Genomic DNA, 27,789 nt, shown 5'->3' with positions numbered 1-27,789 from the left:
AGCGAACAGAATCAGGGTTTTCAGAACGAAATCATTGCAGTAAAGGGAATTGCCGGTACTCACCTCTTCTGCAAGATCCTGGGTTCTTCTATATTCTTTGTTAAGTGTCTCGCGAAATTATAAATTGTGGTTCGCCAGCACATATAGAAGGACTAAGAGGTAGCAAAGATAAAGATATACTTACTTACATATACTTAATACAATATTCATACTTAAACATATAAACATCCATTACTCGGAATCAAACATCAAACATTCATCAAATGAATGTTTACACCTACCGGGATTCGAACCCGGGACCTCTAGCTCAGTAGGCAGGATCACTAACCAATTGGCTATGTCGGCTATGGTCGTTTTCAGATAGATAGATTTATTTTGATAGAGCTTTCTTATTCAACACGTAACCGTTCTTCGCAAGAGTGTAATACGAAGGTATATGGAGAAAACAGGTGAAAAATGTGAGGTCTTTTGTGTTTACAGCTGACATTTTTTTCACAGACGAACAAATTTAGTTAAAGAGTAACTTGCGAAAGGTCTACGTAATAAAATGGCATCACACTGATGATAAAAATTGCATCGATATACGTTTAGTGGTTTAAATGTTAACGGATAAAATGCGTGCATAAGCAGAGAGAAGAGTATTGCCGATGTAGCGTGCTCGCTCGCGGAACCGAGCCTTTTTAATCCAAAACTATTTCTCTTTTCTATCATTCAGAGATATGATAATCCGTTTTTTAATAATAATAAAATTAGTTGGAATTTGTTTATATTTGTCAATATTTCTTTAATATTTTTTTGTTCTTAATGACTTAATATTTTTTTGTTCTTAATGACTTAATATTTTTTTTGTTCTTAACGGCTATGTAAGATTAAATAATATTCGTCAGAAGCTATTGTTGATTAACTTCAGATTAAAGTTCGATAACATATTTTTTTTTTCAGTTCTAATAATAACTGTCAAATCCGTCGATATAGTTTGAATACGCCGCCCACGCGACTAAATTATAGTATAAAATGTATCCATATTATAGCGTGCCATTATCACTCTTAACTCCAATAAATAAAAATCATGGGACAGCGTAAACAATCATGATATAACGCGATAAAATTATAATATATAAAATATTACGATATTTACATGATACGAGACATTTTAAGGGATTTTTTAGGTGCCAGACCATAAAAAAGATAATAGTTTTTGCAGCGTATTGTAAATGAAACTATTAAAATAGTAATATTTTTCGCATCAAAATGTCGCCAATTCTAACCTTAAACAATATAATGACTATAGAGACGAAGCGAAAATAAAAAACGCCCATTAAAACTCTAATAGCTTATGATAAAACTGTACATAAATAGGTGTCAAACATTAATGATAACGCCATACTCTAATGATTAATGAAACAATGGATAAATGCATAAAATGGCAAATAATAATAACACAAAACGTAACAGCTAAAACGCGTTGTTCATGGCTTTCGTTCATGGATTTTAAATATAAATAACGATATCACAATAGTACAGGTAAATTACTTTCGAGACGTTTTTGCATTTGTATTAGTATTTGTATATTTACAGGAATTCTAAAATTGAAATTGAAATTTTCCTTTTTTTAACCTTTAAAACTAGTAGTGCATGAAATTATCACAAATGCATATAAAATTAAAAATAATTATTTGTGGCGATTGGATTTTTATGCTCGATTTAGAATATATCAAAAAGACAGAACAACGCGTAATTATAATGATTATGAGAGGTTAAATAAATGTTATTATGAATTCTATATTCAACTCGTTAGTTGATGACAAAATAATTTTATACAAAAAACTATTCGTATTTTATTAAAATTAAACAACTCCATAGTTTTTTAGGATTTTTTCAAAAATTAACGATATATAAGGGTGCGTGCACACACACATACATCTATATATATATGTACATAAAGCGCAAAGATGGCGTTGGATAGTAATTATTCCTCACCAACCACAATATCATTGGAAAAAATCTTGATGAGAAAAGATAATTAATACGTCTAGATAGAGTGTCTTGCTGTAACACAACCGATTAAAGACAAAGTTTAATACTTTAGTGTGCGTGACAAGCTACGTCTTACACTCGTGATTTGTATGACACTTTGTGTTAGTGGGCGTGAATTGCTCAAAACAGAGGTAACCTATAAACTCACCTTTTTTCGACGTTTTCACAGCTGTCATAGACTATCTAGACGTATAAATGATCTAAGGAGAAAAGTTTAAAATCGTTGGGCTCGGGGTTCTAGGTGGTTCAAACATTTCCCATAGAGTTACATTAAAAATTAAGTTAGTTCACTAGGACGTGCCAACAATGGCCATTTTGAACAAATTGGTTTGTTTACATTGTAAGTCACGTGATTTTGTTTGTGTGTCAGAAAGACACACGTACGTACGTAAAGAGCAGTACGTCACTAGCAGAATACAAGTAATAGAACAGTAGCGTAACTCAGCGGTCTCCTTCAAATTTATACCTTCCTCTAGCGCTAGGGTTGGTACATATAAAAAGATTGACAACTCCGACGGCGTGGCGCAGCTAATTTTATTCGGACAGCGACCAGTCTCGACGGCGCACGGCGTGGTAGTCAATAGTTTTGTCTCCCCAAGATTGCTTAGCGGCCGTGTAAATCGTGTGTATGTGTACGTGCCTCGATTCTTGCGCTCTAATACGAAGTTAAAGTACTGATCTATTACTGTATTGTGTCACTAATGTTTCAATATAATATGAATAGTTTTAAGCATAAATTATCATAACTAATACGCTAAGTTAACGCCCGCATTGACCCTGCTCATGATCACGAGGATTCTCGAGTCATAAATATACAAATCTTATAGCTACAATTACTACTACTATTATATATATACAATTACTCTCACGTACTCTGTACGAACTGACTGAACTTCTCTGAAACGAAAACGAAACTAAACCGGATGAAATTGATGTTTTTTTTGCGTTTCCCTGAATAGTTGTAAGCATTACAATAAGACCCGGCAAAAGTTGCTGCATTCACGGTTACCAACCGTGCGGATCATCCGCACATGTCCGGACTTTTAGACAATCGTCCGAACGAAATCTAAACGAGATCAACTTAACAAAAGAAAATTATCGAAAGGTCAAGCTTTTTGTCACGACTTTTCAAAATTATTAAATGGTTACCCTAGCTGCAATCGAATTCTTAATTTTAGAGATGTTTTTATATTAGAATATTTTTTTTTTTTTTACTTTTCGCATAACACAACACAATATAAGCACATAGTTTTAACACCCAGGATATCACAAGTTAAATTAAATGGCTGCCAAACATTCAATGCTAGAACACCACTTGTAAGCAGTGCCTACATACTATTTACACGAAAAACTTATGAATAGTATCAATATAGTTGTTCATTAGGGTCCATCCATAAATAACGTCACACGATTTCATGATTGTATGACCCCTCCCTGCCCCGTGTTAGCTGGTGTGATGTCATATATGTATTTCGCAATAAAAAATTTAGAAATATATGAAATTATTAAAACAGCAGTGTTCCGAAATAATTATTGCTAGTTTCATCTAAATTCTTTTTCAATAAAATAAACATTAAATCAAACAAAGGAATGAAAACTAACGAAATATAAAAAAAAATACATAATATAATCTTTGCAAGATAAGTAATAAAAATATTATATTTTGAAAAAATGTGATGTCATAAAATTTGGAATCCCTCCCCGCCCCTTGTCACAAATTTGTCGAGCCCCTCCCTCCCCCTTAAAGTAAGACGTAATTTATGTATGGCCCTTACAAATGGTAATTAGTGAGTGAACGCCCTTACATTATAATGAAAGTACGAAAATATGCTACAATACAATTCTACGAAGTATTAAAAATACGTAAGTGTTTCGTAAGACTCATTTTGGAGGTATTGCATTCGATTTGAGCTACATTTAGGGACTATTAAATATATCTTTATTCTGTGTTGAGGCATCCTGAAATGAAAACTTAGTTTAGATTTTTTTAATTATTATAAAAAAAGGGTGACATGTAAGCAGTATTGTGATAAATTTCATAATTAATACCCTATTCCATACACCACTCGCAAGCTTGGACCAATTTATATTTTGCGATCGGTAAAACAAAGTATTAGAACAAGTTTTTCGTATTTAAAGGTTCTTTATTTAGCGTGTCTTCGATTGTATACAGTGTTTGTTTTAACTGGAATAATGTGGAAATCCTAATTCAGGATTCACGAGAGCTGCTCGAATTGTCGAGGACCCAGTGCTCTGTGAATGGCTCCTCTCTCCACCTTCGCACGACACGCCACAAATTATGATACCATCTCCAGGATGTGTGGCGTTCCTCAACAGTGCAGATTTCAAGGAACTTCCTTCCACGTACAATAAACCCTTAGCATTTCATTTTTATCCATCGCATGCAATTAAAAAACGCAATGAGGTGGCAGCGTCACTGGCGGTCGTCTACCTTTTTACTAAATTCAAAATTGAAATGCACAACCAAACGAAGGAAATAACAGAAAATATAATGGTAAAAATTGACGAAAAGCTAAAACCATCGCTGGAAGAAAATACAAAATTAAAACAATCTGTTAAAAAGTTAGAATACCTGGTTGAAAAACTAGAAGAAGAGAAAAAGTCGAATAACATCATTATATTTGGGTTAAAAGAAACAGAAAAGTCAAACCGTCAGCTTACTATGAAAATTATTGAGGAACTAAACAAAATTGATGTGGACATAGATCATAGATACATAAACTATGCGAAAAGGTTTGGAAAGAAAGAAACTAACACAGAAAAAGGTAGACCTATTGTCGTCCAACTGATAAACAAGTGTAAAAAAATTTAAATCTTGCAATTAAAAAGAAGTTAAACAACATTTATATTACAGAAGACTTTACAAAACGAGTTCTAGAAATACGGCGGTCGCTACAAAATCAACTAATGGAAGAAAGAGCAAAAGGCAACTATGCAATTATTAAATTTGATAAATTAATAGTGAAAGATAAAGAAAGTTTTGGTAAAAGGAAAAGGTCCATGCCGTCACCTAATGAAAATGACCATTACAAGTCTCCTAATATCAAAAATAACGAAAAACCAACGCCTAAAGTCAACAGGAAGAACGCATTTGATTTTATGAGGAATAGATCCAACTCTTTAACCATGGACAGACCAAATAATCAATAGCAACTAAAATCGGACAACCGAGATCTGAAAAATATATTAAATTTTAGTAGAAATAAGGAAAACTGTAAAAATAACGTAATCCCAAGACGGCTGGTCCCCGTGGGGTTGACTATGGACCAAATCCCCCCTTCGGTAATTAAATACAACAAAACAACCTCAAAACTTCGAGACAACTATAAAGGTAATAAACAATTATATATTGGAACACTTAACGTCAGAACTCTTAAAAGCCAAACAAGACTAGTAGAACTTACAGAAGCTCTGAGTGTAGTAAATTGCGATATTCTAGGACTGAGCGAGATTAAAAGAAAAGGTGAAGAAATTTTAGAGTTGAAACAACATATACTATATTACTATGGAGAAGATACACGGAGTTACAAAAAATGGAGTTGGGTTCCTGATAAATAAGAAATGGAAACAAAATATAGTAGAATTCAGATCATACTCTGACAGAATAGCTCTGGTCAAATTGCAGTTCTCCAACCAGCAAACAATTAATATACTTCAAATTTATATGCCTACGAGTGACTATGAAGACGCAGAAATAATTAATATTTACAACAAATTAAGTACAATACTGGAACAAGCAGATAGCAGAACATTTATAATACAAGGAGACTTGAACAGTAAAATAGGCAAACAACAAATGGAAGAAGAAAGAAAACAAATAGGTGAAAATGGATTGGGTAACAGAAATCAGAGAGGACAAATGCTGTTAGATTTTTGTAGATCAAACAACCTCAAAGTAATGAATACCTTTTTCCAAAAACGAAATAACAGGAAATGGACTTGGTTATCACCAGACTCAAAAAGTAAAAATGAAATAGATTTCTTCCTCTGCAAGTGTAAAACTGCTTTTGAAGATGTTGATGTGGTAAATAACCTGAATTTCTTTTCGGACCACCGAATGTTACGTTGTAAGATAACACTAAAGAAATCAATAAACAGGAAAATACCATCTCCATATACAAAAGCATACAGTATTGCAAATCAGGAGGAGTATAACAAAAGATTAGAAAAATATATATCACAAATAAAAACAAAAGATAATATACAAATGTACTATGATGAAATTGAGGAAAGCATAAAGAAAGCAGAAAAAAAAATAATCTTCCTGATAACAAGTCAAATCAAAACGAGTTTTCTTATAAGCTTAAAGAACTTATAGAAAAAAGAGCAAAACTAAACATGAAAAGCAACAGAACAGAAGAAGAAAAAAGACAAAACGGTCAAAAACCTTATTAGGAAGGAAAAGAGACAAACAAAAACTAATATTATTATAGAAACATTAAATATATCAGGATCAACTAAAACAATAAAACAAAGATTGTCACCTGGAAAGAAATGGATAGCTGGGCTTCAAAAAACGTCAAAAACAACAACAGAAAAAAATAGAAAAGAAATACTCAATGTTGCAACAAGCTTCTACAAAAATCTATACACGAGTACAATTATGAAAGACCAAGATGATATTATGAAGGACTACCATGGCAATGAAAATGGCGATGAAATACCAAGTATCTATCTATACCTATGTACAAATATCCATCATTCAGAATGTTATTTATTTGCGGACGATTTAAAAATTGCTAGATATGTGAATTCTATAAGCGACTCTGAAAAGCTTCAGGAGGATTTAAATAGATTAGCTTACTGGTGTAAATGTAACCTTATGGTATTAAATGCTGAGAAATGTTTTCATGTGAGATTTTCCAGAAAAAGGCTAAATAGTTGTAAAGATATAGTATACAAAATAAATGATACACCTCTTAAGCAAGTTGAGCAGATTCGGGATCTTGGAGTGATTTTGGATAGCAACCTAAGATTTGACCAACACATTAATAACATTACTTCCAAGGCTTTTAAAATGCTCGGGTTTGTTCTGCGGAATACCAAGGAATTTAAAAATTCTGAAACAATGATTGTACTATATAATGTGCTGGTGAGAAGTTGTCTTGAGTATTGTTCTCTTGTTTGGAACCCTTATTATAACAAATATATACAACGCGTTGAGAGTATCCAAAAAAAATTTCTAAAAATTATTAGCTTTCGCCTAAAAACGAGACATCTCGACAGCTATAGTAGCAGGCTAGCAAATTATAACATGATATCCTTGGAGGATCGTAGGCAAATCCATGAACAGATATTTTTATATAAAATCATTAATGGGATGTTGGATTGCCCGCAGCTATTGAGCTAGATAAATATTCACATGCCAACTAGAGCACCTCAACTGGCAAAATATAAACCGTTTATACCTGATCGAGCAAACTCTAATCTCGGATTTAACTCCCCACTGAATAGGCTGTTGCGTCAATACAACACTATAATTTCAAACAAGCGATCTATAGATGTTTTTGGAGATACAGTAGCACAATTTAAGAGAAACCTGACGCTCTGATTAGTAAAATGTAATGACCTAATTTATAATAAAAAATGCATAGACAAGATATATTGTACCTATACCATAGTATTTTAGTGATTATATTGAAGTAACTGTATTTTAGCTTGCAATGATTTGTAGAATTAATTTATCTTTTTATATTGTTTTAACATGTTAGCGTTATAGGACTTCAATTTACTTTTATATAATTAATAACTAAATTGTTTGTATGTTAATGTGCATGATGTGTTCACCTGTAATTGCAGAAACACGATTTTTGAAATTTATGTTACAATCTTATGAATTGTCTTGTGTATTCTGTGTTGGTGGACCTTGTATAAATAAATAAATAAACAAAGTACCAGGACCGGATAATATTAGCTCAAGAAGCTTAAAGGTGGGAAAACATGTTATATTGGATGTCGTAACAGAACTCTTCAATAAAATTCTCGAAGAAGGGAAGATACCAACCCAGTGGACAACAACAGAAATCTCTCTAATACATCAAAAGGGTAGTTTCAATAACATCAATAACTACAGGCCCATAAGTATGATTACCAACCTATACAAAACCTTCTCAAAGATTTTAACAAAACGTATAAACACCTATCTAGACATACAACAGCCACCAGAACAAGCTGGATTCCGAAGCTCATACTCGACAAGTGATCACCTGCAATGTATCCAACAAATAATAGAAAAAGCTAAGGAGTGCCAACAAACTATCTACATAGCATTCATAGACTTTAATAAGGCCTTTGACTCTCTAGAGCACGGTGCAGTATGGAATGCGTTGAAGGCGGATGGAGTGCCAAACAAATACATAAGGATTATACAAAATATTTATCAGAACAGCACGGCACGGATTAAGCTGGAAACTAAAGGTGATATATTCAGAATCCAAAGAGGTGTCAAACAGGGTGATCCAATGTCCCTTAAACTATTCAACTCAGTACTACAGCAAATATTTTTTCGACTCAAAGATAAATGGGAAAACTTAGGAATTAATATAAGTGGTCAAAACCTTACCAATCTAAGATTTGCTGATGACATAGTTATTTTCTCAAAAACACCTAAAGACTTACAGACAATGTTAGAAGATCTAAAAGAAGAAAGCAAGAAAGTTGAACTCATAATGAACATGGAAAAAACCAAAGTAATGAAAAACGTGGAAGAACAGATGAATTTAATGATAGATGATTATACATTAGAAGAAGTAAATGAATACACATACCTCGGTCAAACAGTAACATTTAAGGGTTGGCAAGACATAGAGATAGAAAAGAGGATACAACTAGGATGGAATAAATTTTGGGCACTGAAACATATACTAAAAAACAAAGACGTTCCTTTCAGCTTAAAATCAAAAACATTTAACAGCTGTATCGCTCCCTCGCTAACATATGGCTGCCAAACCTGGGCGCTCAATAAACACCAAGCGAAGAGACTAAAAGTGACGCAAAGAAATATGGAAAGAAACTTATTATGTATTAGACTAAAAGACAAAATAACAAAGAATGAAATACGGAAAAAAAGTAAACTTAAAGACATAATACGAATCGCAAAAACTGCAAAATGGAATTGGGCAGGCCATTTATCAAGGGCCAGTAACGAAATATGGAGCAGTATAGCAACAAACTGGTACCCATTAGACGCCAAAAGAAGAAGAGGTAGACCTGGTACTAGATGGAGAGACGACCTAGTAAATTACGAAGGAGTGATGTGGTCGCGCACAACATACAATAAGGACCAATGGAAAAAGAAGGGGGAGGCCTTTGCCCAGCAGTGAGATGATATATAAAAAATATTGTAAATAAATTAGTAATAGTTTTAATATTGTAATAGGCTTTAATAAATAATAAATGTAGCGGTCACCTTGTGTGTGCCTAGGACATGGAGGAGCAGGGCAGCGGCGGCGACCCCATCTGCGTGAGCACGCGGTCCAGCCACTGCAGCGGCCCGTTCAGGTGCAGCTCGATCCAACACGGCGTCGACGTCACCGTCTGACGTCTGGGACACCGCACATGTTACACTACTGACTATAGCTCACCATAAGGTGCCTACAGATTGGTGAAACACACTTTGTAACAATAATGATGATGATGAGAAGATGTATTGAAAATTTAACATTTACAAAAAATTTAAAGAAATAAATTTTGTGGAAAAAACAACGTATTTAATGAAATATGCTAGTTTTGTTAGTTTTTTTTTTCTTCAACGGATAAAATAATATAAGCCAACTATAAGTCAATGCACCTATACTCCGCGCCCCAGCCCTTCACGAAGCTCATGCGAATGGTGCACATCCTCGTCAGCTGGAACACCGCTTCGAACCCTTGCGACACCGACTGGCTGAGAAGCGCGGCGAACTCTTGGTTGTTGAATATCTTCAGGTTACAACCTGATAGAAATATATCGTATTACTTGAGGTCTTACAAATCCAAGGATCAGCATAACTCACTTAAGTGCAGTGTTTCGAACACCGAACACTTAACGAGGTAGGCACTGCCTAATTGCCTATATGGTATGCCCGCTCCTGAGTATAAGTCCGGGGCTGTACTACCCCCATAACTATTTCTACCGTTGTGAACAAAATAATGATTGGATATCTTCTCAAAGGTGTATTTTTCGTCTGTTACAAGATTACAATAGTTTCTGGTGTAATTCAGGTGTCGTGTGCAAATAGTTGAAGTAGAATAGAATGAATGAATGTTGTACTTGACAATGAGTTGAAGTATGAAGTTTAATTACAATTTTACACCTCCTGAAACTCCCCATTCTACTTCCTTCAAGTATCTCCTTTCCCTGGTGTTTACTCCATTTGTAAATATTTTATATAAAATAGGATTAAGTTTTCAGTAACATTCTTAATACATAAGTCATACATATTTATATATTATATTATGTCGGTGTGTTTTTTTAAATAATTTCTAATTTTACTAACAGCTGGTGTACCTGTTCCAGATTTAACATAAAATAATAAAACTGTTGTTTATAAACACTAATCATTACCATTAAAACTGGAATTCTCTTCAACACCGTACCTTTACTTATTACTTAGTAGCCTACCTCAACCTGACATTGGCTCAGTTGTGGTGACCCTTCCACAAAAGCCACAATTTAAAGAATAGAATAGATATCCGCGGTACAATAGTACACTTGTACTGCTGTGTTCCGAGTTGAAGACTTCTGTATCACACACCACTACTATCTAACAACTTATGGAACCCAAATACTTATTCTTTCGTTGTGTTTTTTACAAAATTAATATTAGTATGAAGTTTTAAGTTGTTCTCTTTTTTGAATTTTATTGTGTACCGTGTACAACAGTCTTCAAAATACTTTGAAGACTGTTGTACACGGCAAAACTCGAATGAGTTTATGGTTTTTATAGGATTAATTTCTATAAAGATTCGTTTGAAACCTGTTTACGTGTATATTGTGACACATGGTCATGATCCTTGTGGCTATCTGTTGTTGTGGGTGTTTAACACGACAGCAAGTAAAACACAGTAACACATAATAATCAGCAACACATGTTTCACTTAACACAGACAGTTATAATCACAACCCTGTTCTTCCCTGACTGCCTGCTCGGCGTTCGTCCGGCGCCCGCTTTCGCCCACACTCGCACCGCCTTTTACACCCGAACTAAGACGATTACCGAATCATCTTCGCACTCGCTGCTTGGCTCGATGTTCTTGACTACGACTAAAATAATATAGGAAATAATATGTACCGGGCGGTATCTTGCAGACAGTGGCCGGGTGCCAGCCGTACCGCTGGTTGCAGTTGGGGCTCTGCACGAATATTGACGAGTCGCTCAGACACTCCGCGAAAACCTCACCTGGAAGTATTACACACATCAATAATTTGCCTCAATAACACAAAGTATCAACCCGATACAGTTCTTGAGTCCAATCAACTATCGCGGCACGTGTCATTACTAATCAGAAAAACAAAACTAAAGATTATTAAGTTATCACAATGACATATAATATTGTGACGTCCCATTGTCCATTGTCCCGTCCCACTAAGCACAAATTGAAAAAATATATTAAAGCTTCTTTAACAAAGAAGGCTGACTATACGTGCATAGTACTTGTGTGGTTCCGGAGGCTACCAAAAATTGTATAATATCTAATATATAAAATTCTCGTGTCACGGTGTGCGGGACCGAACTCCTCCGAAACGGCTTGGCCAATTCTCATGAAATTTCAAGTGCATATTGGGTAGGTCTGAGAATCGGACAACATCTATTTTTCATCCCCCTAAATGTTAAGGGTGGTCCACACGAATTTTTTTTTTAATTTTTTTGACATTTTTTTTTTAAATTTGTTTGATTATGAGTCAGCATTACGAAATACATACAACTTCAAATTTTCACCCATCTACGATCAACAGTTACTTTTGTATCGCGATTTTAATATCGGCAATACAACGTTTGCTGGGTCAGCTAGTAATGTTATATTATTTAAAAGATGGGCTGGCAGTTTATCAGTTCTTCTCCCAAAGTCAAAGCCCCTTTACGAACTGATGACGAAACTTCATGACGTTTACCAAGTGTTGTTGCAATATGTTTTGTTATTGTCCCTCCATATGGTAAAAAAAATATATTTTTATTTCTATTGTCGAGTCTAATCTATTTTTATTAACTACGCAAAATTAACCTTAATTTCATTTGGATCTTTACAAATTAACTTACGCGACATTATTCATTATCGAGTGGGAATTTGATAATATGAAAATTTAAACTTTCATAAATTTAACCGAAGTTGAATTCCTCGCGGAATAACAGCAGAAAAAAGATTATAATGTTGATAACTACGAAATATTATAATACTAGCTGATCCGATAGACGTTATCTGTTCATAATAAAAAAAAACTCTTGCGGGTGGAATTTTGTAAAATCGGTTATTAGCTGACCTCTACTCGGCGAAAGAAATATTCCTACCTAATTTCAAGTCTCTACGCCTTATGGTTCTAGAGATATCGTGATGAGTGATTATAAACGTGGAAATCTCTTATATATATATATATAGATAGAAAATCTGTTAATGACAAAAGGTTGTCGCGGATTGAAAACAGACCAGAATGTGAGCAAAAGTTTGAATTTCATTCAAATGTAAGTCTATCTGGCAGCAGTGAAAATTTCATCAATGCAATTTTATAATACGAAATAAGCATCAAATAGCTAATGTGACCCACAAATAAAGTGCTCATTGCGACCAACGTTATCACTGCAAAATAATGTACAATAGATTTTAACATTACTCTCTCTTTTCAGTTTCTTCATATATTTCGAGTATATTAGATTGTAGTTGACTAGTCTAGTCGGAGCAGAAAGTTGGCCAAAAATATTAATTTGTTAAGTTCGCACAAGCCCCGTTTGCACAATACCACTTAACAATCTGGAACTTTCTTTCACATACAACAAAGCCACAGCTTTCCATTCCACAGAATAAGCCTCCTTGTGCGGTGTTTCCGCGACAGTAAGACATGGGTACCATTAAAAAAAGCGCGCACACTTTTTTAAAAGGCGTGAGCTTAAATACGACTGATAACCTCGAGTGTTGATCGGCGTATAATAAAGCATCTTAATTGATATAATAGGAAAATATGAATCTTGTAATGTAGAACAACACATAAAATTCACCATAGTATTGGTATAGACCATACATTCAGATTAGTAGTATTGGAACAGACAAGAACCATCCAACTTATAACAGTAGACTCCCAAAACATATATTCACATATCGAACAGGAAACTACAAAAAAATTGCTGCTGCCTTCTCTGGATTTATCCTCCTGTATTCCATAATGCGGTACGTTAATGTGTTCGTCCTTTATTAGGCGTCTATACAGGGTGGCCGAGAAGTTGACGTCCAAAGCTAAGATTTGACAGCCTCTTGGTGATGAGTATCCGAATCACCCCTATGTATGTTCTACGATTTTGCGTAGTTTAGGAGATAATAATTTTTTTCCCCTTTTATCCGTATTTTCACCTAATTTACCCCACTTTTAGTTAATTTTATTGTTGATAATTATTAACTACAGTTGCAATAACCACATAAGAAACTATGAACAGTTTAGGCAATGTGGAATGAGTTTAGAATTGAGTCGTAAGTTCAAGATAACTGCTCCAGCTAAATTCATGAAAATGTTCAAGGTATCAAAAAAAAAAATAAAACGGGGAGCCTATGGCTTCTATTTTTAAAAACTTCCCAGGACATAGGCCAATAGAGACAAACTCAAATTTTAGCTTTGGACGTCAACTTCTCGGCCACCCAGTATATTGTAAGGTCGATGACAAAACTAACCTCCTATGTAGTAGAGGCGGACTCCCTTGCCGATGTGTCGACGTGTCTGTTCGACAACCTCGTTGCGGTTCACATTGGAGAGAAGACCGAGGCAGAATCTGTGAACAAAAAAAAATTATTATTATCGCCCTGTGCTTCCCCGGGGGATAAAAAGAATAGGTAAGTCCCAGGCCCAAGGGTGTAGTGTAAGAGGAGACTAAGGACATTTAGCAGCGGGAGGCTTTTTTGCACAGGATGTCGGCTAGATTATGGGTGGCACAACAGCGCCTTTTACTGCCGTGAAGCCGTAATGTGTAAGGTGGACGCGCTTTTTTGGAAGGTCCTCGTCTCCGCCTGTCACCCCGTGGGACGGCCGCGCACGAAGTTGTCGGACTATAGTAATTTAGAAGGATTCCACAATAACCTCTCGCTATTACTAGGGTCGGTGAATCCGTCGACGGTAATCGATGGCTGCGAGGCGTGGAACGTCTCCCCGACCCTTGTGTTGAGCTCGTAATAGCTGATGCTGCACCAGAACGCGGGCTCGTGGTACAGCACCGGAGCGGCCTCTCCGCCCAAGGTCCCCGGAGATGGAGATAGGCGGGTTAGATCTAGAACAAAATGTGTAGATAAACATCACACCTTGAACTGTAGTAGAAGTATAACATTTATAGTAGAATATAAATTTAATTTGTATACAGATTTATGAACGATGCGGGACTCGAACCCGCGCATCTCGGGTTCCGTCCGCGCGTTCTTACCAACTGAGCCAACGGTCTTAGTGGCGCATCGACAGAAATTTAGGTATATCTTGTTCAACTCTCAGGTTGTGGCTCCATCTACAGGATCTACTTTACAGTTGATAACCTGCTCAAGCCCAATAATTTCATATTAGGAAATTGATTATTGACATAAATAATATATCTCTGTCCACATAACCTCTAATACGTATTGTTACCAGAGTGGTAAGCGGCTTAACAGTAGGTGATCAATTCGCCACTTACAACATGTTATTATGTAAAATAACCATATTATATTTACTAATAGAGGCTATATCTTATCACCCGCCCTTTTAAATATGTACACGGTTATTTGTAGGCTGCGAACAACTTCAGCATTACACATCCCATCTGTTTGATGCGTAACTTGTAAAAAAAACAAGTCTCGCAACTCAGTTTTTCTACCGTAAAAAGTTGTGATATCCATCTAATACCAGGCCTGTCTCGGCCTCCCCGTGTAGGTATCTAATTTAAAGTGATTATTATAAAAGTGAAATTACCATTTATGATAAGCTAACTATTTATTCCTATAACTAAGTAGGTTTGACTATATTTTGGTGTTCCAACGCATACATTACTATCTGCAACTAATGCAGGTTTGAAAACGAAAGAATATTGATTTTAAATTAGATTACATACCTATTTACTTTATTGAAAAAACTGAGCTATTTTTATAAGATGACCGTATACTAGGTAGGTAGGTACAGTTTTAGGTAAAGAAGTCAACCCTGATGTCGTCTGAAGAGGTAAGAGTTACGCGATAGAAAGAGAGGCAACTACTAGGTGAATAATATGTAGGTTAGTAGCGCTGTGTGCGATCTGAATTACAGCTTATTGTACGGCCGCAAGAGTTCCTATTTCTTTAATTGATTTTGAGGAGTTAGTCTTCAGTACTTGTATTATAACATATTCTTTGGTAATGATGATATAATGAGTGATATTGGTTGGTCTGTCTTCAGTTATTACGTAATTAGCTAACCTAACAACGTCTTACAGTGGTGACCATATCAATATTAAAGATCTTTCATGTTTTAAATAAACAGATTGACTTGGCCATTCGCATGAAATTACGATGAATTTTTTTTATTAAAACACAACGTATCTCACAAGAATACATAATATTACATGAAATAAGATTGTTTGGTGTGATGAAATTAGATTTTTAAAAAATGATTAAGTCTTTCTCAGGCCTTGTTCAAATAGAAAGAATAGCATAAATCAAGAGAAGAGAGCAAAAAGCGAAAGAAAGAAAAAAAAAAAACCTCTTTATTTGTTCATTTGTTTTTTTTTCCGCTTGATAGCCTGTGACAACTGGTAAAACGTCGAAAAAAAAGATGCTGACAGTTAATCTTTATATTGAGCAATATACGCACACTAACAAGTTACATACAAATCGCGAGTGTAAGACGTAGCTTATAACACACACTAAAGTAGGAAAACCTGGCCTGTTTTCATTGGTTATCTAGTAGTGTAGCAAGAGGTTATAATATCTAAACGTTAATTAACTATCTAAGGAAATTTTATTATAAATATTCTATAAAGCACAATAAGTTTATTCTACAATACTAAAGTAAAATATAAAAAGGTTCATACAAACTCACTCATATTGTCGTTATGATCCATCGGGTCACCATCTTCACTCATGTAGCCTGGTGGTGGAGTCTCCACTGTTGATGAACCGCTGCAAAATTCAAATCAAATCAGATTTAGGTAAAAATTATGGTAACAAACGTCAAAGTTATGCTTTTTGTTATTTACTACGACTTAGGAGATGGTTGAGTTTAATGAGGCGTGAATACTAGACGTGAAACTCACTACCACTATCTGAATGAAACCTATACTGAATAAATGATTTACATTGCCAAGAATATTTTAAACAACTGCAGTATAAGCGGCACCTTTGTTTTTATACGACGTGATTTGTCTAAATATGTGTGAGTGAATTTACTGGGCCAATGAGACAACATCTTATGACTCAAGGTGACGATCGCAGTTGTAGTGCCGCTCAGAATTTTTGGGGTTTTTCAAGAATCCTGAGCGGCACTACATTGTAATTTTACTATTTATTTAAGACAACAAAAGGTCCATATATAAATGTTAGTGAAATAGTCTTAAGCTATGTTAGGAAATACAATATTATATTACATATAACATATATATATATATATATATATATATATATATATATATATATAGTAACATACTTATTCTCGTAATGGGCAGGGCGTATCAATTCCCATAAGCTGAACGTCCTGCTCGTCTTGTCCCTTCTTTTCATAAAAAAGGCCACTAATTTATTAACTATAGATATCAATATAAAACCTGCTTACAGATGTACAGTGGTGTTGCCAGGCACCTGTTGGCCCAATGTTGCTTCTAAGTAGAGCGCGCTATGAGTACCAACCGGTCCTACGCTCTGCATTATGCTGCGAACAAAATGGCTTCAGTTCAACTATAGTATTAATACCAATAAAAATCTTATATATAAAATTCTCGTCTCCCGGTGTTTTTTACCAAACTCCTCCGAAACGGCTAAACCAAATTGTTTGAAAATTTGTGTGTATATTGGGTAGGTCTGAGAATCGGCCAACATCTATTTTTCATTCTCCTAAATGATAAGGGTCACCCACCCCTAAATAATTTTTTTATTAAATTATGATTCAGCATTAAAAAATACGCACAACTTCAAATTTTCACCCGTCTATGATCAACACCTATTTTTGTATCGCGATTTTTATATTATTCGGTTCCATCCACAGATCAGCAAGATGGCAATAAAGAATACATTAATTCTTATAGTATGATAAATTTTATGTTTGATATAAGTATTTGGTAGATCTGAGAATCGGTCGTCATCTATTTTCTATACCCAAAAAATTTTAATCATTGTTTTTTTCTATTACTTTAGATGGTAATACAACGTTTTCTGAGTCAGCTAGTTTTATTGTAAGACCGAGATTGCTAAACCTTGCCGTTTAATAAGTTATCTAAAGATTAGGGCTCCTTCATAGTTCTTGGTATTTAATTTTACAATAAAATAGCAAACAGTATATTAGAACTCACAGAGCACAAATTCAAGAAATATAATAGCTTCTTTGACAAAGAAGGCTTACTATAGTATAGTAGATTATAACGATGCATAATTCTTGTCTGGTTTTGTGCAGGCCGGAACCTACCGTATTAGACACAATAGCCCTCAGTTGACGCTTGTCCAATGGAAGTTGGTCAATATTTTACAACCTTTGGTTTTTTTTTTGTAAAAACGTCGAACAAAAGCACATATTATGCATTTGAGAATCATATTCAGGGTGATACGTAGTTGGAGTCAAACCGGCACCTTCCGAATTAGAGGCAACAGATTGTCGCATCGATTTTGTTGAGAGTCTGTCCATTCTTCGCTTTTAGCAGATTGCAGTTGATTAATTAAATTGCTTTGAGATTACCATGCAGAGGCATGTTCCTACAAGAAATGGGGAAAGTGATGGATGTCCCAGAATGGATGGTTGGTGTGGACTCACGCCGCAGTAGGATTTTGCACACTGGGGCCTGTATCTAGAACTTGTTGCACTTCCAGGGTCCTGATACAAATCAGCTCAAACTAGATTTCACCAGATAGCTGGCGTCAAAGTATATTTATATCAGGCTTCGTGAACATGAAGAGAAAGAAAACGATCCTAATGAAAGTAAAGACACGTTTGTCTTCGGAAGGCCGTCGTCAGCATCTCGAGCGTGGAGTAAAGTTGTAGTTACTATTATAATTCTGATCTCTCTTTACTGTATATTATAATTCGAAAGTATTTATTGAATTGTACCACCGAGGGTAATAAGAACTATATGTATCGTAACACATACCTGTCAGTATGGTCATGCAGCTGATGATACTCCGTGTAGGGTGGAGGGGCCCTACCCTCGTTCTCAGGACAACGAGGCACCAGAATTGGTGGCAGCGCTACAATAATAAATATTCATATATCACATATTATGTCTATCTATAATTAGTCAATATTTTATTATATCTTTAAGGCGACGTCACCAAATGGCCCATCAGAAGAGCAGCGCTGGTTTTCAAACCAGCAATGTTGCTGAGTTGGGACCACTTTGTGACATAAAAAAAACATATTCCACAATTTTGTTTCTGTTAAATTTACAATTTTTAAGTATTTTGTATATATTGATACGACACATTACAAAAAAAAAAATCCTTTCGTTCTTTCATATCGATTTATGACTGCAGTACTTAAAAATAAAGTGGACATAATAATATAACCAATTCAAAAAAATTCAAAATTCAAATATTTTTATTCAAAATAGGATTTAAAATGACTTATTGAACGTCAAAAACTACCACCCAGTCAAAAGAGACTGCCTCAGACCTGAGAAGAATGGGCGCAAGAAACTCAGCGAGCTTTTTTTTTAATATAAAATATGGATTACAATGTAATATCGTACAATAAACATTTATAATTAAAGAGCCTGAGGGTGTTCGCTTTATTGTATATATATAGATGAAACAGTAATCCTTAAGAACACTACCTGGAGAATCAATTTTATTATAGTGATAAGGGTTGATGCATAGCTCGTCCTTCTTCAGCTGATAGGCATACTCGCAGTGGTCCACAGGCTTCAGTTCATGTTGGCTCTAAAGTAAAATTAAACATATTTTTATTAAAGCACCAAGCAGAGCATTGTAACAAGTCAAACCAAATGCTTTATAAATTTAGTATAAAAGTGACGCTTATTAATGTCCAAAGGTTCACCAGTTTGGAAAAGGTAAATTTTTATTGCCAATCAGCACTGTCATCATCATCATCATTACAGCCGAAAGACGTCCACTGTTGGTCAAAGGACACCCGACACGACGATCGGTCCTGCGCTGGACTCATCCTACGTATTCCGGCATCCTTGATCAGATTGACCAGCAAAACTGATCTTTTTTACCAGAAGATTACTGATCTTCCGTAAACACTGGTAAATTATGGTAACTTAGCACCTATCAAATACATACTCTAAGTTTGGCGGTCTACTTAAACGTGACATTGGCTGAATTGTGGTGGCCCTTCCAGAGAATCCACAATAGAAAGAATTAATGAATCAATAAATTTACTCGATATTTACAGCTTCATCAAGAAAACAAATTAAGAATACTATAGGGTATTTACGCAGCTTTTTTTGTATAAAAAACATATAGCAACATCAGTTGGTGTAGATATGCAAGCTAACTAGTAAATTGAGGAGGCTGGTAGCATTATGCAAAACCCTGAAGACAGCTCTTATTTGTCTGTCTGCATACAGTTGCTTTCTCGTCGTTACCAGTCAAGCGCGCGGCAGTTGTTGCTCGAAAAACCACTTGTTAACTAGCTTAAAAGGACACACTAGGAGATGCTGCGGCTTCAGATTAAGGGACGGGTTGTCCAATGCCTAGGTTATTTATTTGACGAGCCGAGCAAGACATGATGAGCATGGCGTATAGGTACGGAGATAAATACCTCTTGCCATACACTCTGCCCATTACAATGCATGGCCACTCAATTCAAAGTGGCAGTGCTTGCGTGTATGTGTGCGAGCCACTAGTTTCCTGCTTACCCCACTTAACTTATTATGTGATATTGCACCGAGACATTGCTTCATTGTGTGTCTTCTACCGTATTTATCATGGAGAGTGTTCCGAAGAGCTGCTTGACCTGAGTCCTGCCGCCCAATTCCTTCGCAGAGACGCGCCACAAATTAGAATATCATCCCCACCATTTGTATGTGTGGTATTCCTCCTCAGTGCGGTTTTCAAGGTACTTACTTGTACATACAACCAAGCCATGAAATGAGCTTCCTTTTGTGAAATTTCCAGGACAATACAACATGGGTACCTTACTTAAAAAAGTGAGTATAAGTACTAACAAAAGGTGGGCAACAGCACTGTAATTCTTCTGGTGTGCAACAGAATGTGGGTGGTGGTGATCACTTAACATCAGGTGACCCGTATGTACGCTCATTTGCCTCCTCTTCCATAAAAGAAGTAATAACAAGTACAACACATCTCCACTCAGCTTAATCCAAAATGATGATGACTATCAACATACTTTAATAATTATTGTGAAGGTTCATGAAGGAAAACCATTACAGCCATTTAAAATTAACTTCTGCCTAACAGGAGTAATTATACTGCAGGGTGTGGGCAATTTTAAAAGTGACTATTTAAAGTATACACACCTGAAGCTGCGGCCAACGCCACAGCCTGCAATAAACTACATGAGGCAAGCCCTTTCTATACTGCCCATTCAGTATATTATCATTTGGTTTTACTCTGAAAAAAGAAGTTAAAGTAGAATTAGTTTATTAATTATATAGCTTTATTGCTATGAAACAGTATATTGATCACTGAGCAGTCAGGTTAATATGTGACAACTGTGCATATTTCAAGGTTTCACAAAAAAAAATGGTAAAGCAAAGTGGTTTTTATATTGTTAGGCATGTAAATGCAGGGCTGTTTAAAAAATGTCTATCAGTAACATTACACCAATATTGTTTAGAACACATATATAATTATTCTTGATTCAAGGTTCCAGGGAGGCGGTGTTGTTGTTTGCTTTCAGAGATCTGAGTGCAGTGGCCACCACTATCTGTAAATGGACTACGCACAACATCATTTTTGTCCCTACTTGTTTCCTCATGTTGTTGTGGAAACCTTGTCTCCAACTTGCTAGGAAATCAAGAATCAAATCAAATATATTTCACTTCAGTCACAAATTCATTGATTTGCTATCTAAACACATTTCTATGTACTTATGCATACAGGGCTTAGATGTAATAACATATAGCATGAGATTCAGTAACTAATGTGAAAATAAACCACACTGTTTGAGTCAGTGACCATAAAGGCTGCAAATGAAGTGTATTAACAAGATACTATATTCTTCAATACTCAAAGTTTTCTCTATTTAAAGACAACTTTTAACAGAAAATTCTCTCAAGTTATTCCCATACAAGTTGCATTCTGGGAAGCTCACAGTGATTCACACATTATTAATGTACTTTCATACCCTACTGGATTGATAGACAGTTAGGTATTTACATATATATAATACTTTGGATGATATAGGTAATTATAATTGAATATCAAATAATCCATAGAAAGCACTTTCTTCATGTTGTGTTAGTACAAAATACTAACATTTAATCTACCTAAAATAGCAATTAAATATAAATATATATTGCTACACAATTATGTACTAGATAAAATCATTTACCCCACGCTAAACCGATGATAGAAATATTAAATAGAAGCGCAATCAGTTTAAAATTTAACATTATAACCGAAAGACCTCGCAGGAAGGAGTCTCTGTAAGACTCAATTTTAAAATTGGTTAATTGAAGTATTGTAATTTATTCAACAATCCTTGTAATACAATTCTTATTTAAAAATTTTACATACATGACCTACGATGTCATAAACACCTTTACTAACTAATAAATACATAAACAATACAAAAACACTGTACACAATGCTAACAGAAAAGAAATCCATTAGATAATATTTTAAGTAGGTATGTACTGGATTTCAAAATGAAAACTTATCATTTACTTACATTTTCTATGAATACACACGAATTATTTGGCAATCAATAAACTTTACAATATCCTAATATAGTAATCCGATAAGATTCGAGTTAGAATTTATTATTACTTAGCGCAAAATATGTCAACTAAAGCACTTATTCACACAAGTATTTATTAATCGTCGTCTGTTGTTACAAACTCATACAAAAGTATCTAAAAAAAAATCGCGAATATATTTTGTTTTTAAAAATAGATTTCCGTCGGCCATATTGGCAAAAAGCTTCTAAGTTCTAAAATTCACGAATGTTTTGACGGCGCGCTGAGGCCTTTTAATTTTGCGTCCTGTCTGGAAATTATGTAACCATAGAACGGTGGTCGTTGCACTGAGCAAGGTCAACGCTCGCCAATGTCTTTCATATTTGGACGAGTTATAGTTTTCCTCGAATTGCCACCGTATTTAATTTTCCGGTTTAAATTTAATCGAGGTCGAGAAAATTAAATTCAGTCAACAAAAAACTTTTGAAACTTACGACTTTACTAGAAAAGATTATTCATAAAATTAGTAAAATATATTTTTGGCGTATTTTATACACATTAATATTTTTTCTTGTTACTAAAGACAGTTTAATGAAATTAAATTATAAAACAATTTATTTATTTTTACAACTCATTTCTTTTTATTAGCTTCACCTGTAGGTATGTTTTGCAACCGACTCGTTTGTTCGCGATTTAGACCAATTTTAAACGGCCAGAATTCGTTCAAACCTCGTAGATTTATCGAGGACCAATTACAATAAATTTGATAAAAATATTCCATTTTTCAATTTGCAAAATAAGATTTTTGTTAATTATATACTTTTCGTCTATCGTCGAAAAATAATGTTAATTTTAAATTTCAAACATTATTATTTCAACAATTTTAGGAAGTTTTCGAATACCAAAGAGAATTTTGTTCTTTTAACATGTTTTTTAGTTTTTTTAAACTATTATATTATTATACTTACCTATCAGCGCTAACCATTATAAAAAATGTTAACACGTAAATTGTCGGCACAAAATTTTGTCAATAAATTCACGTATGCAGTGACTGGTGGGGCCGAAAGTTCGTCAGATTGTCTATTGTTTACGAATATTTTTCATGTTGAAATGGTTGTTGTTTAAATTAAACCTGTATAGTCTAAGTAATAAAGGGAAATCTTAAGTTCGATAAATAAATATTGGATTTTGTTAATTTTTCATAAATAAGTTGGTTTAAGCGCTCTCACCATGTAACCCTGGTTCGATCTCGCCCGACATGAACCTTTTGTTTTTTTTGTTTTCAAATTCATATGTATGTTTATTCAACACTATAAGGTGGGGAACACTCTTGTAATTCCGCTGGTGTTACAAGAGAGTACTCCACTTCTGTACAAAAATTATTTTAATACAGAAAGTATCATTTCCATTTCCAAGATACTCAAGCAACTTTAGCTATAAAGTATTCTAATGAACATAGTACCATCCTTCCAATACATTTGGGGTCATTTTGAGTTGCCAGATATACAATCTTTACATACAAGAACCTACAGGATGTATTTGATTTATATATTATGTGTGAACTTGTTAGTCTTATTAAAGATATAGTTAGATTTTGTTTAAATGATAACCAACATCATCAAGCTAATGAAATAGGTATAAGGGAATCATCACAACATCAATTTTTTCTTCTAATTCTTCAGTTTTCAATTGGTCTTAAGCAAAACTGTTGAATTATTTTTAGTGATATTAATGGTGATACTGAACAAAAGACTAATCAGTATTCAACAAACTGAAGTACAGACAATGCTGGGCATGTTAACCAGTCACTGCCCCCTGAATAATTTGTTCACTATCAACATGGCAGAAAGTCTGTTGAGCAGGGGCTGTCTGAATGCTGATGAAACCGAAGCCCATGTAACTCTGGAATGTGAAGGTGTAGCTGACTGGAAGACAAGATTTCCTAGAGACTTGTTAATGTCCCAGGATACTCCATAGCTTCTAGAAGGAGTCGGATTGGCTAGTCTAGTCAACTGTCCCACTTTAACCATAATGAACCATTTACAAGACTAAATGTGGAAAAGAGAGCCCACTTCTAATAACCAATAACCGATTGTCATTGGTGGTGGTGCAGCCAGTGTTAGTCTATGAATCTTTTTTTTGTAATTCACTGCACATTGAATATGGCTCTCTAGATAATATTTTGTACATGAAGTAAATACAGTATGTCGCTTCTGCTTGTAAACCCGAATAAGTCTTTTATTATAAATGTAGATGATTCAAGACTAACAAACACAGACCTGAATATGCAGTCATTGTTGTTTAATGTTGTCAAATGTCAAGTAGGCCACAAAAATAGCACTTTAATATGTTATAAATTAAGTTAATAATTAATTGGTTCTATTTAAATATTTTTAGAACATCATCATTTATATTTATTACACAACTTATTTTAGGCTAACCAAAGTTGAGAAGCTTTGATCACAAGACTGTTTGTCATCCTAGGGTAAAGATCCTATTAAATAATAGGATATTTTGTAATACCCTTTGTAACTGTGGTTTTACATTAGATTTTGTGTAAAATTTACATTTGTATTGTTATTTTAGCTAACCCAACATTTTGTGACCTTTTCTCTTCTGGAATTATAAGAATAACATACTGTCTCGCTAACATGCTTTGGAGTAAAAACATAAAACTGCCTGCCATAATGCCCCAAAGAACAATAACAGATGGACTCTACTAACAGCCAAAAAATTCAGGAAGACAAAATAACATAAATAAATCACTATGTTTTACAATTTTGTAAATGTCTTCAATAAAGCATAATAATAATCATAACTATAATTATGTCCATAATGGTTTTATCTTTTCTCCTGTTTTATATTATTTCCTTATATATATTTTTAATAATAATAATATTGACACACTCCTACACAATATTAAAAATATAAAAAAATAGTAAAGTATAAATTATGATATTAAAATAATATTATAACAGTCAAGAGTTTATCTGTTTCTTTGAATATGCAATCATATAATATGATAATCAATTCTCTGGATCAGCCTACGGATTTGAATAATTCCTGTTTTCTGTATGAGTAATACTTCAGGCTATCTTACAATATAGACCCTACAACAGCTAGTCTTAAATACTGAATTTTGTGAAGAAAAAGGGACCCTGAACTGCCTAATCCTATAAAAAGGGTTGAATAAACCATATTGTCAGTAGTACTAAATGTAGACCAAGTGGATGCTTAAACACAATTTTTCACTTTGATTCTAATTTGCGTTAGAAATAAAAAATTGTAATTACCTAGGTATAGTAACGCATTTGGTATGACTACTTTGATTAGACAAAGCCTTTTCTAATTCTTCTATAGCACCACTTTTCTTGAGCTTTTTCACTAGGCTTTTTACTGCTTTCTCTGCCCATTTATCTTCAGCAGCAGAAGATCCTTCTGGGCCTTTTTTCCACCCTAAAAGTCTTTTTACCACTGGTGGAGTCAGCGGAAACATACCGCAGTTCTTTTTTTAAAGCATTCACTTATAAATAACAGAACACATAAACACAAGATTCACTATATACTTGATTATTGTTAATGTACAGGGATTACTATTATTACAAACAATACTGTATAAGGTCTATATTTAGATTTATTTTAATTAAATTTGGCAGTAAGATATATAGGTACTAATGTAATATTCATTCCAAAATCCAAATATATTCGTTCATCTTTGTATTGGATCGGAATCGGAAGTCTAAAGTCATCAAATGATCAAAATAATAATTGCCAAAATCAAAATTGTTAAATGACACCAAATGTCAGTGTCTGATTATCTCATAATATGTCATACAGACTATGTATGTACAAAGATTTTAAAAAGTCTAAATCTTGAACGCATTGGATCTGCGATCGGACGTGCGTACATGGTGCGTTAATTAACTCGTGAGCTGCTTAGGACGCAAGAAATGGTGCAGTGTAACAAGTACAGTAAACTATTCGAATCTTAAATTACCGTGCTTTTGAGAGTGTCCAAATGCTTCACATTGCTGTAGTTAGAACATTCAACTGTGAGCATTATGCCGCGTAATGCGCTTTAGTGCTGTAATTGGAAAACTAGCAATGTGAATAAAAAAACTAAGACTAACAATACCGATTTAGAATTAAAACAACACATTGTTATATAAAGGAATTGCTACAATCGATCCAAACATTAGCTTCACGATCAGCAACTCTTACTTAAGTAACACTCGATTTTCAGCCATTGACAAACAATATTAAGGCCCATCATCAAGTGTAGGGAACCATGCACTAAATAAAAGGTAAGTGAGTAAAAAAAGTCATCCGCGATATCATCTACATATGGATGAATGAAAATTATTCATAAGTTCTGAATACAGCCCTGTAGTTACATTCATTCTTTTTACCTACCTACTACCTACCACAAACAGTTTAGACCTAAAGATTTCTAACAAGTAATTTACCTACATAGGTAAATTAGCGGTAATTTGTAGTTTTCAACCACGGATTATACTTAAATATCACAAAATTACAGTCTGAGATTACTTTTCTTAAATAAATCTAAATAATGTAACCGCGTCACCGTTACGCTCGGTTTCGTCACTGTAGTCAGTGACATCACATGAAGTCGCTTAAAATATAAAATAAAATGATTATTCCTCATACACACATCGACTGTATGTAAGTATAATAGTCATTCAGTTCTATGCAAAAATCATTTATGCAGATATATTATTCATCTAGAAAAAACGAGACTAGATGTAACCTAGTAGTATTTTGAGCAATTCACGGACACTAACACAAAATGTCCTTCCTATAAATCGCGAGTGTAAGACGTAGCTTGTCACGCAGACTAAACTAATATTCCTGGCCTGTTTTATCGGTGGTCTAACAGCAAAATTCTCTATCTAGTCGTACAAATTATCTAAGGCAAAAATTAAACCCTTTGGTTGCCTCTCGAAATAAAAAAACTTATTGTTTATATATTTGTTGTATTTGTCATATTTAAATTGAAAGCCTGTTATTTTTTTTAATATATCAGGTCTACATCGAATAAAAAAATAAACTATTAGAGCTGTGGGTATCCTGGATGGAGGCGCACGCAATGGGCAGTTGCTGAGGCTTTACGAACCAGCTAATTCAATTCAGCTATGATCAAACTGTTCAACATTGAACACGATGTAGGTATTATTGACTGGCTGGCACAAGGATACCAAATCCTAGCCTAATTTTTTAAAGTTTTATCTTATTATAAGCTAACTTAATGAGTCATAATGCAACATATTAACGTAAACGTAAGGAAAACATACATAACTACCTGGTAGCTCTTGTTTTTTTTTTAATTGCTATTCAAGCATAAAATAAGGTTTCATTCCATGTAGATTTCCTGAAAATTAAGTAAATGTGAAATATCCTTCGATATAGTTGATTTTTGTATCCTGGTGATTAATGTACCAATTTGGATAATTCAAACACATACATCATTCATTCGTGTGTGTGTGAAATCAAAAACCCAGAACACCAAGCTACA

At 34.3% G+C, this 27,789-nt stretch overlaps 1 protein-coding gene across 1 annotated transcript; it reads right to left on the bottom strand.

The window, feature by feature from the left end:
- Positions 1-948: 948 nt before the first annotated feature.
- On the bottom strand, positions 949-25,978 carry LOC126968324 (mothers against decapentaplegic homolog 3). Its single transcript, XM_050813280.1, has 12 exons — positions 25,550-25,978; positions 20,874-20,967; positions 19,203-19,308; positions 18,522-18,618; positions 17,000-17,095; positions 16,271-16,350; positions 14,315-14,501; positions 13,912-14,009; positions 11,331-11,438; positions 9,848-9,992; positions 9,467-9,601; positions 949-3,996 (listed from the first exon to the last, which is right to left on the bottom strand). Exons 1-11 carry the CDS (start codon positions 25,750-25,752, stop codon positions 9,478-9,480), a joined length of 1,338 nt encoding a protein of 445 aa, XP_050669237.1. The 5' UTR covers positions 25,753-25,978; the 3' UTR covers positions 949-3,996; positions 9,467-9,477.
- Positions 25,979-27,789: the final 1,811 nt, after the last annotated feature.

The sequence above is a fragment of the Leptidea sinapis genome, chromosome 15 (genome assembly GCF_905404315.1).
Source record: "Leptidea sinapis chromosome 15, ilLepSina1.1, whole genome shotgun sequence".
NCBI classification, from domain to species: Eukaryota; Metazoa; Arthropoda; class Insecta; order Lepidoptera; family Pieridae; genus Leptidea; species Leptidea sinapis.
Note: the sequence above shows the minus strand (reverse complement) of the source record. Positions and strands in the feature narration are given on the sequence as shown.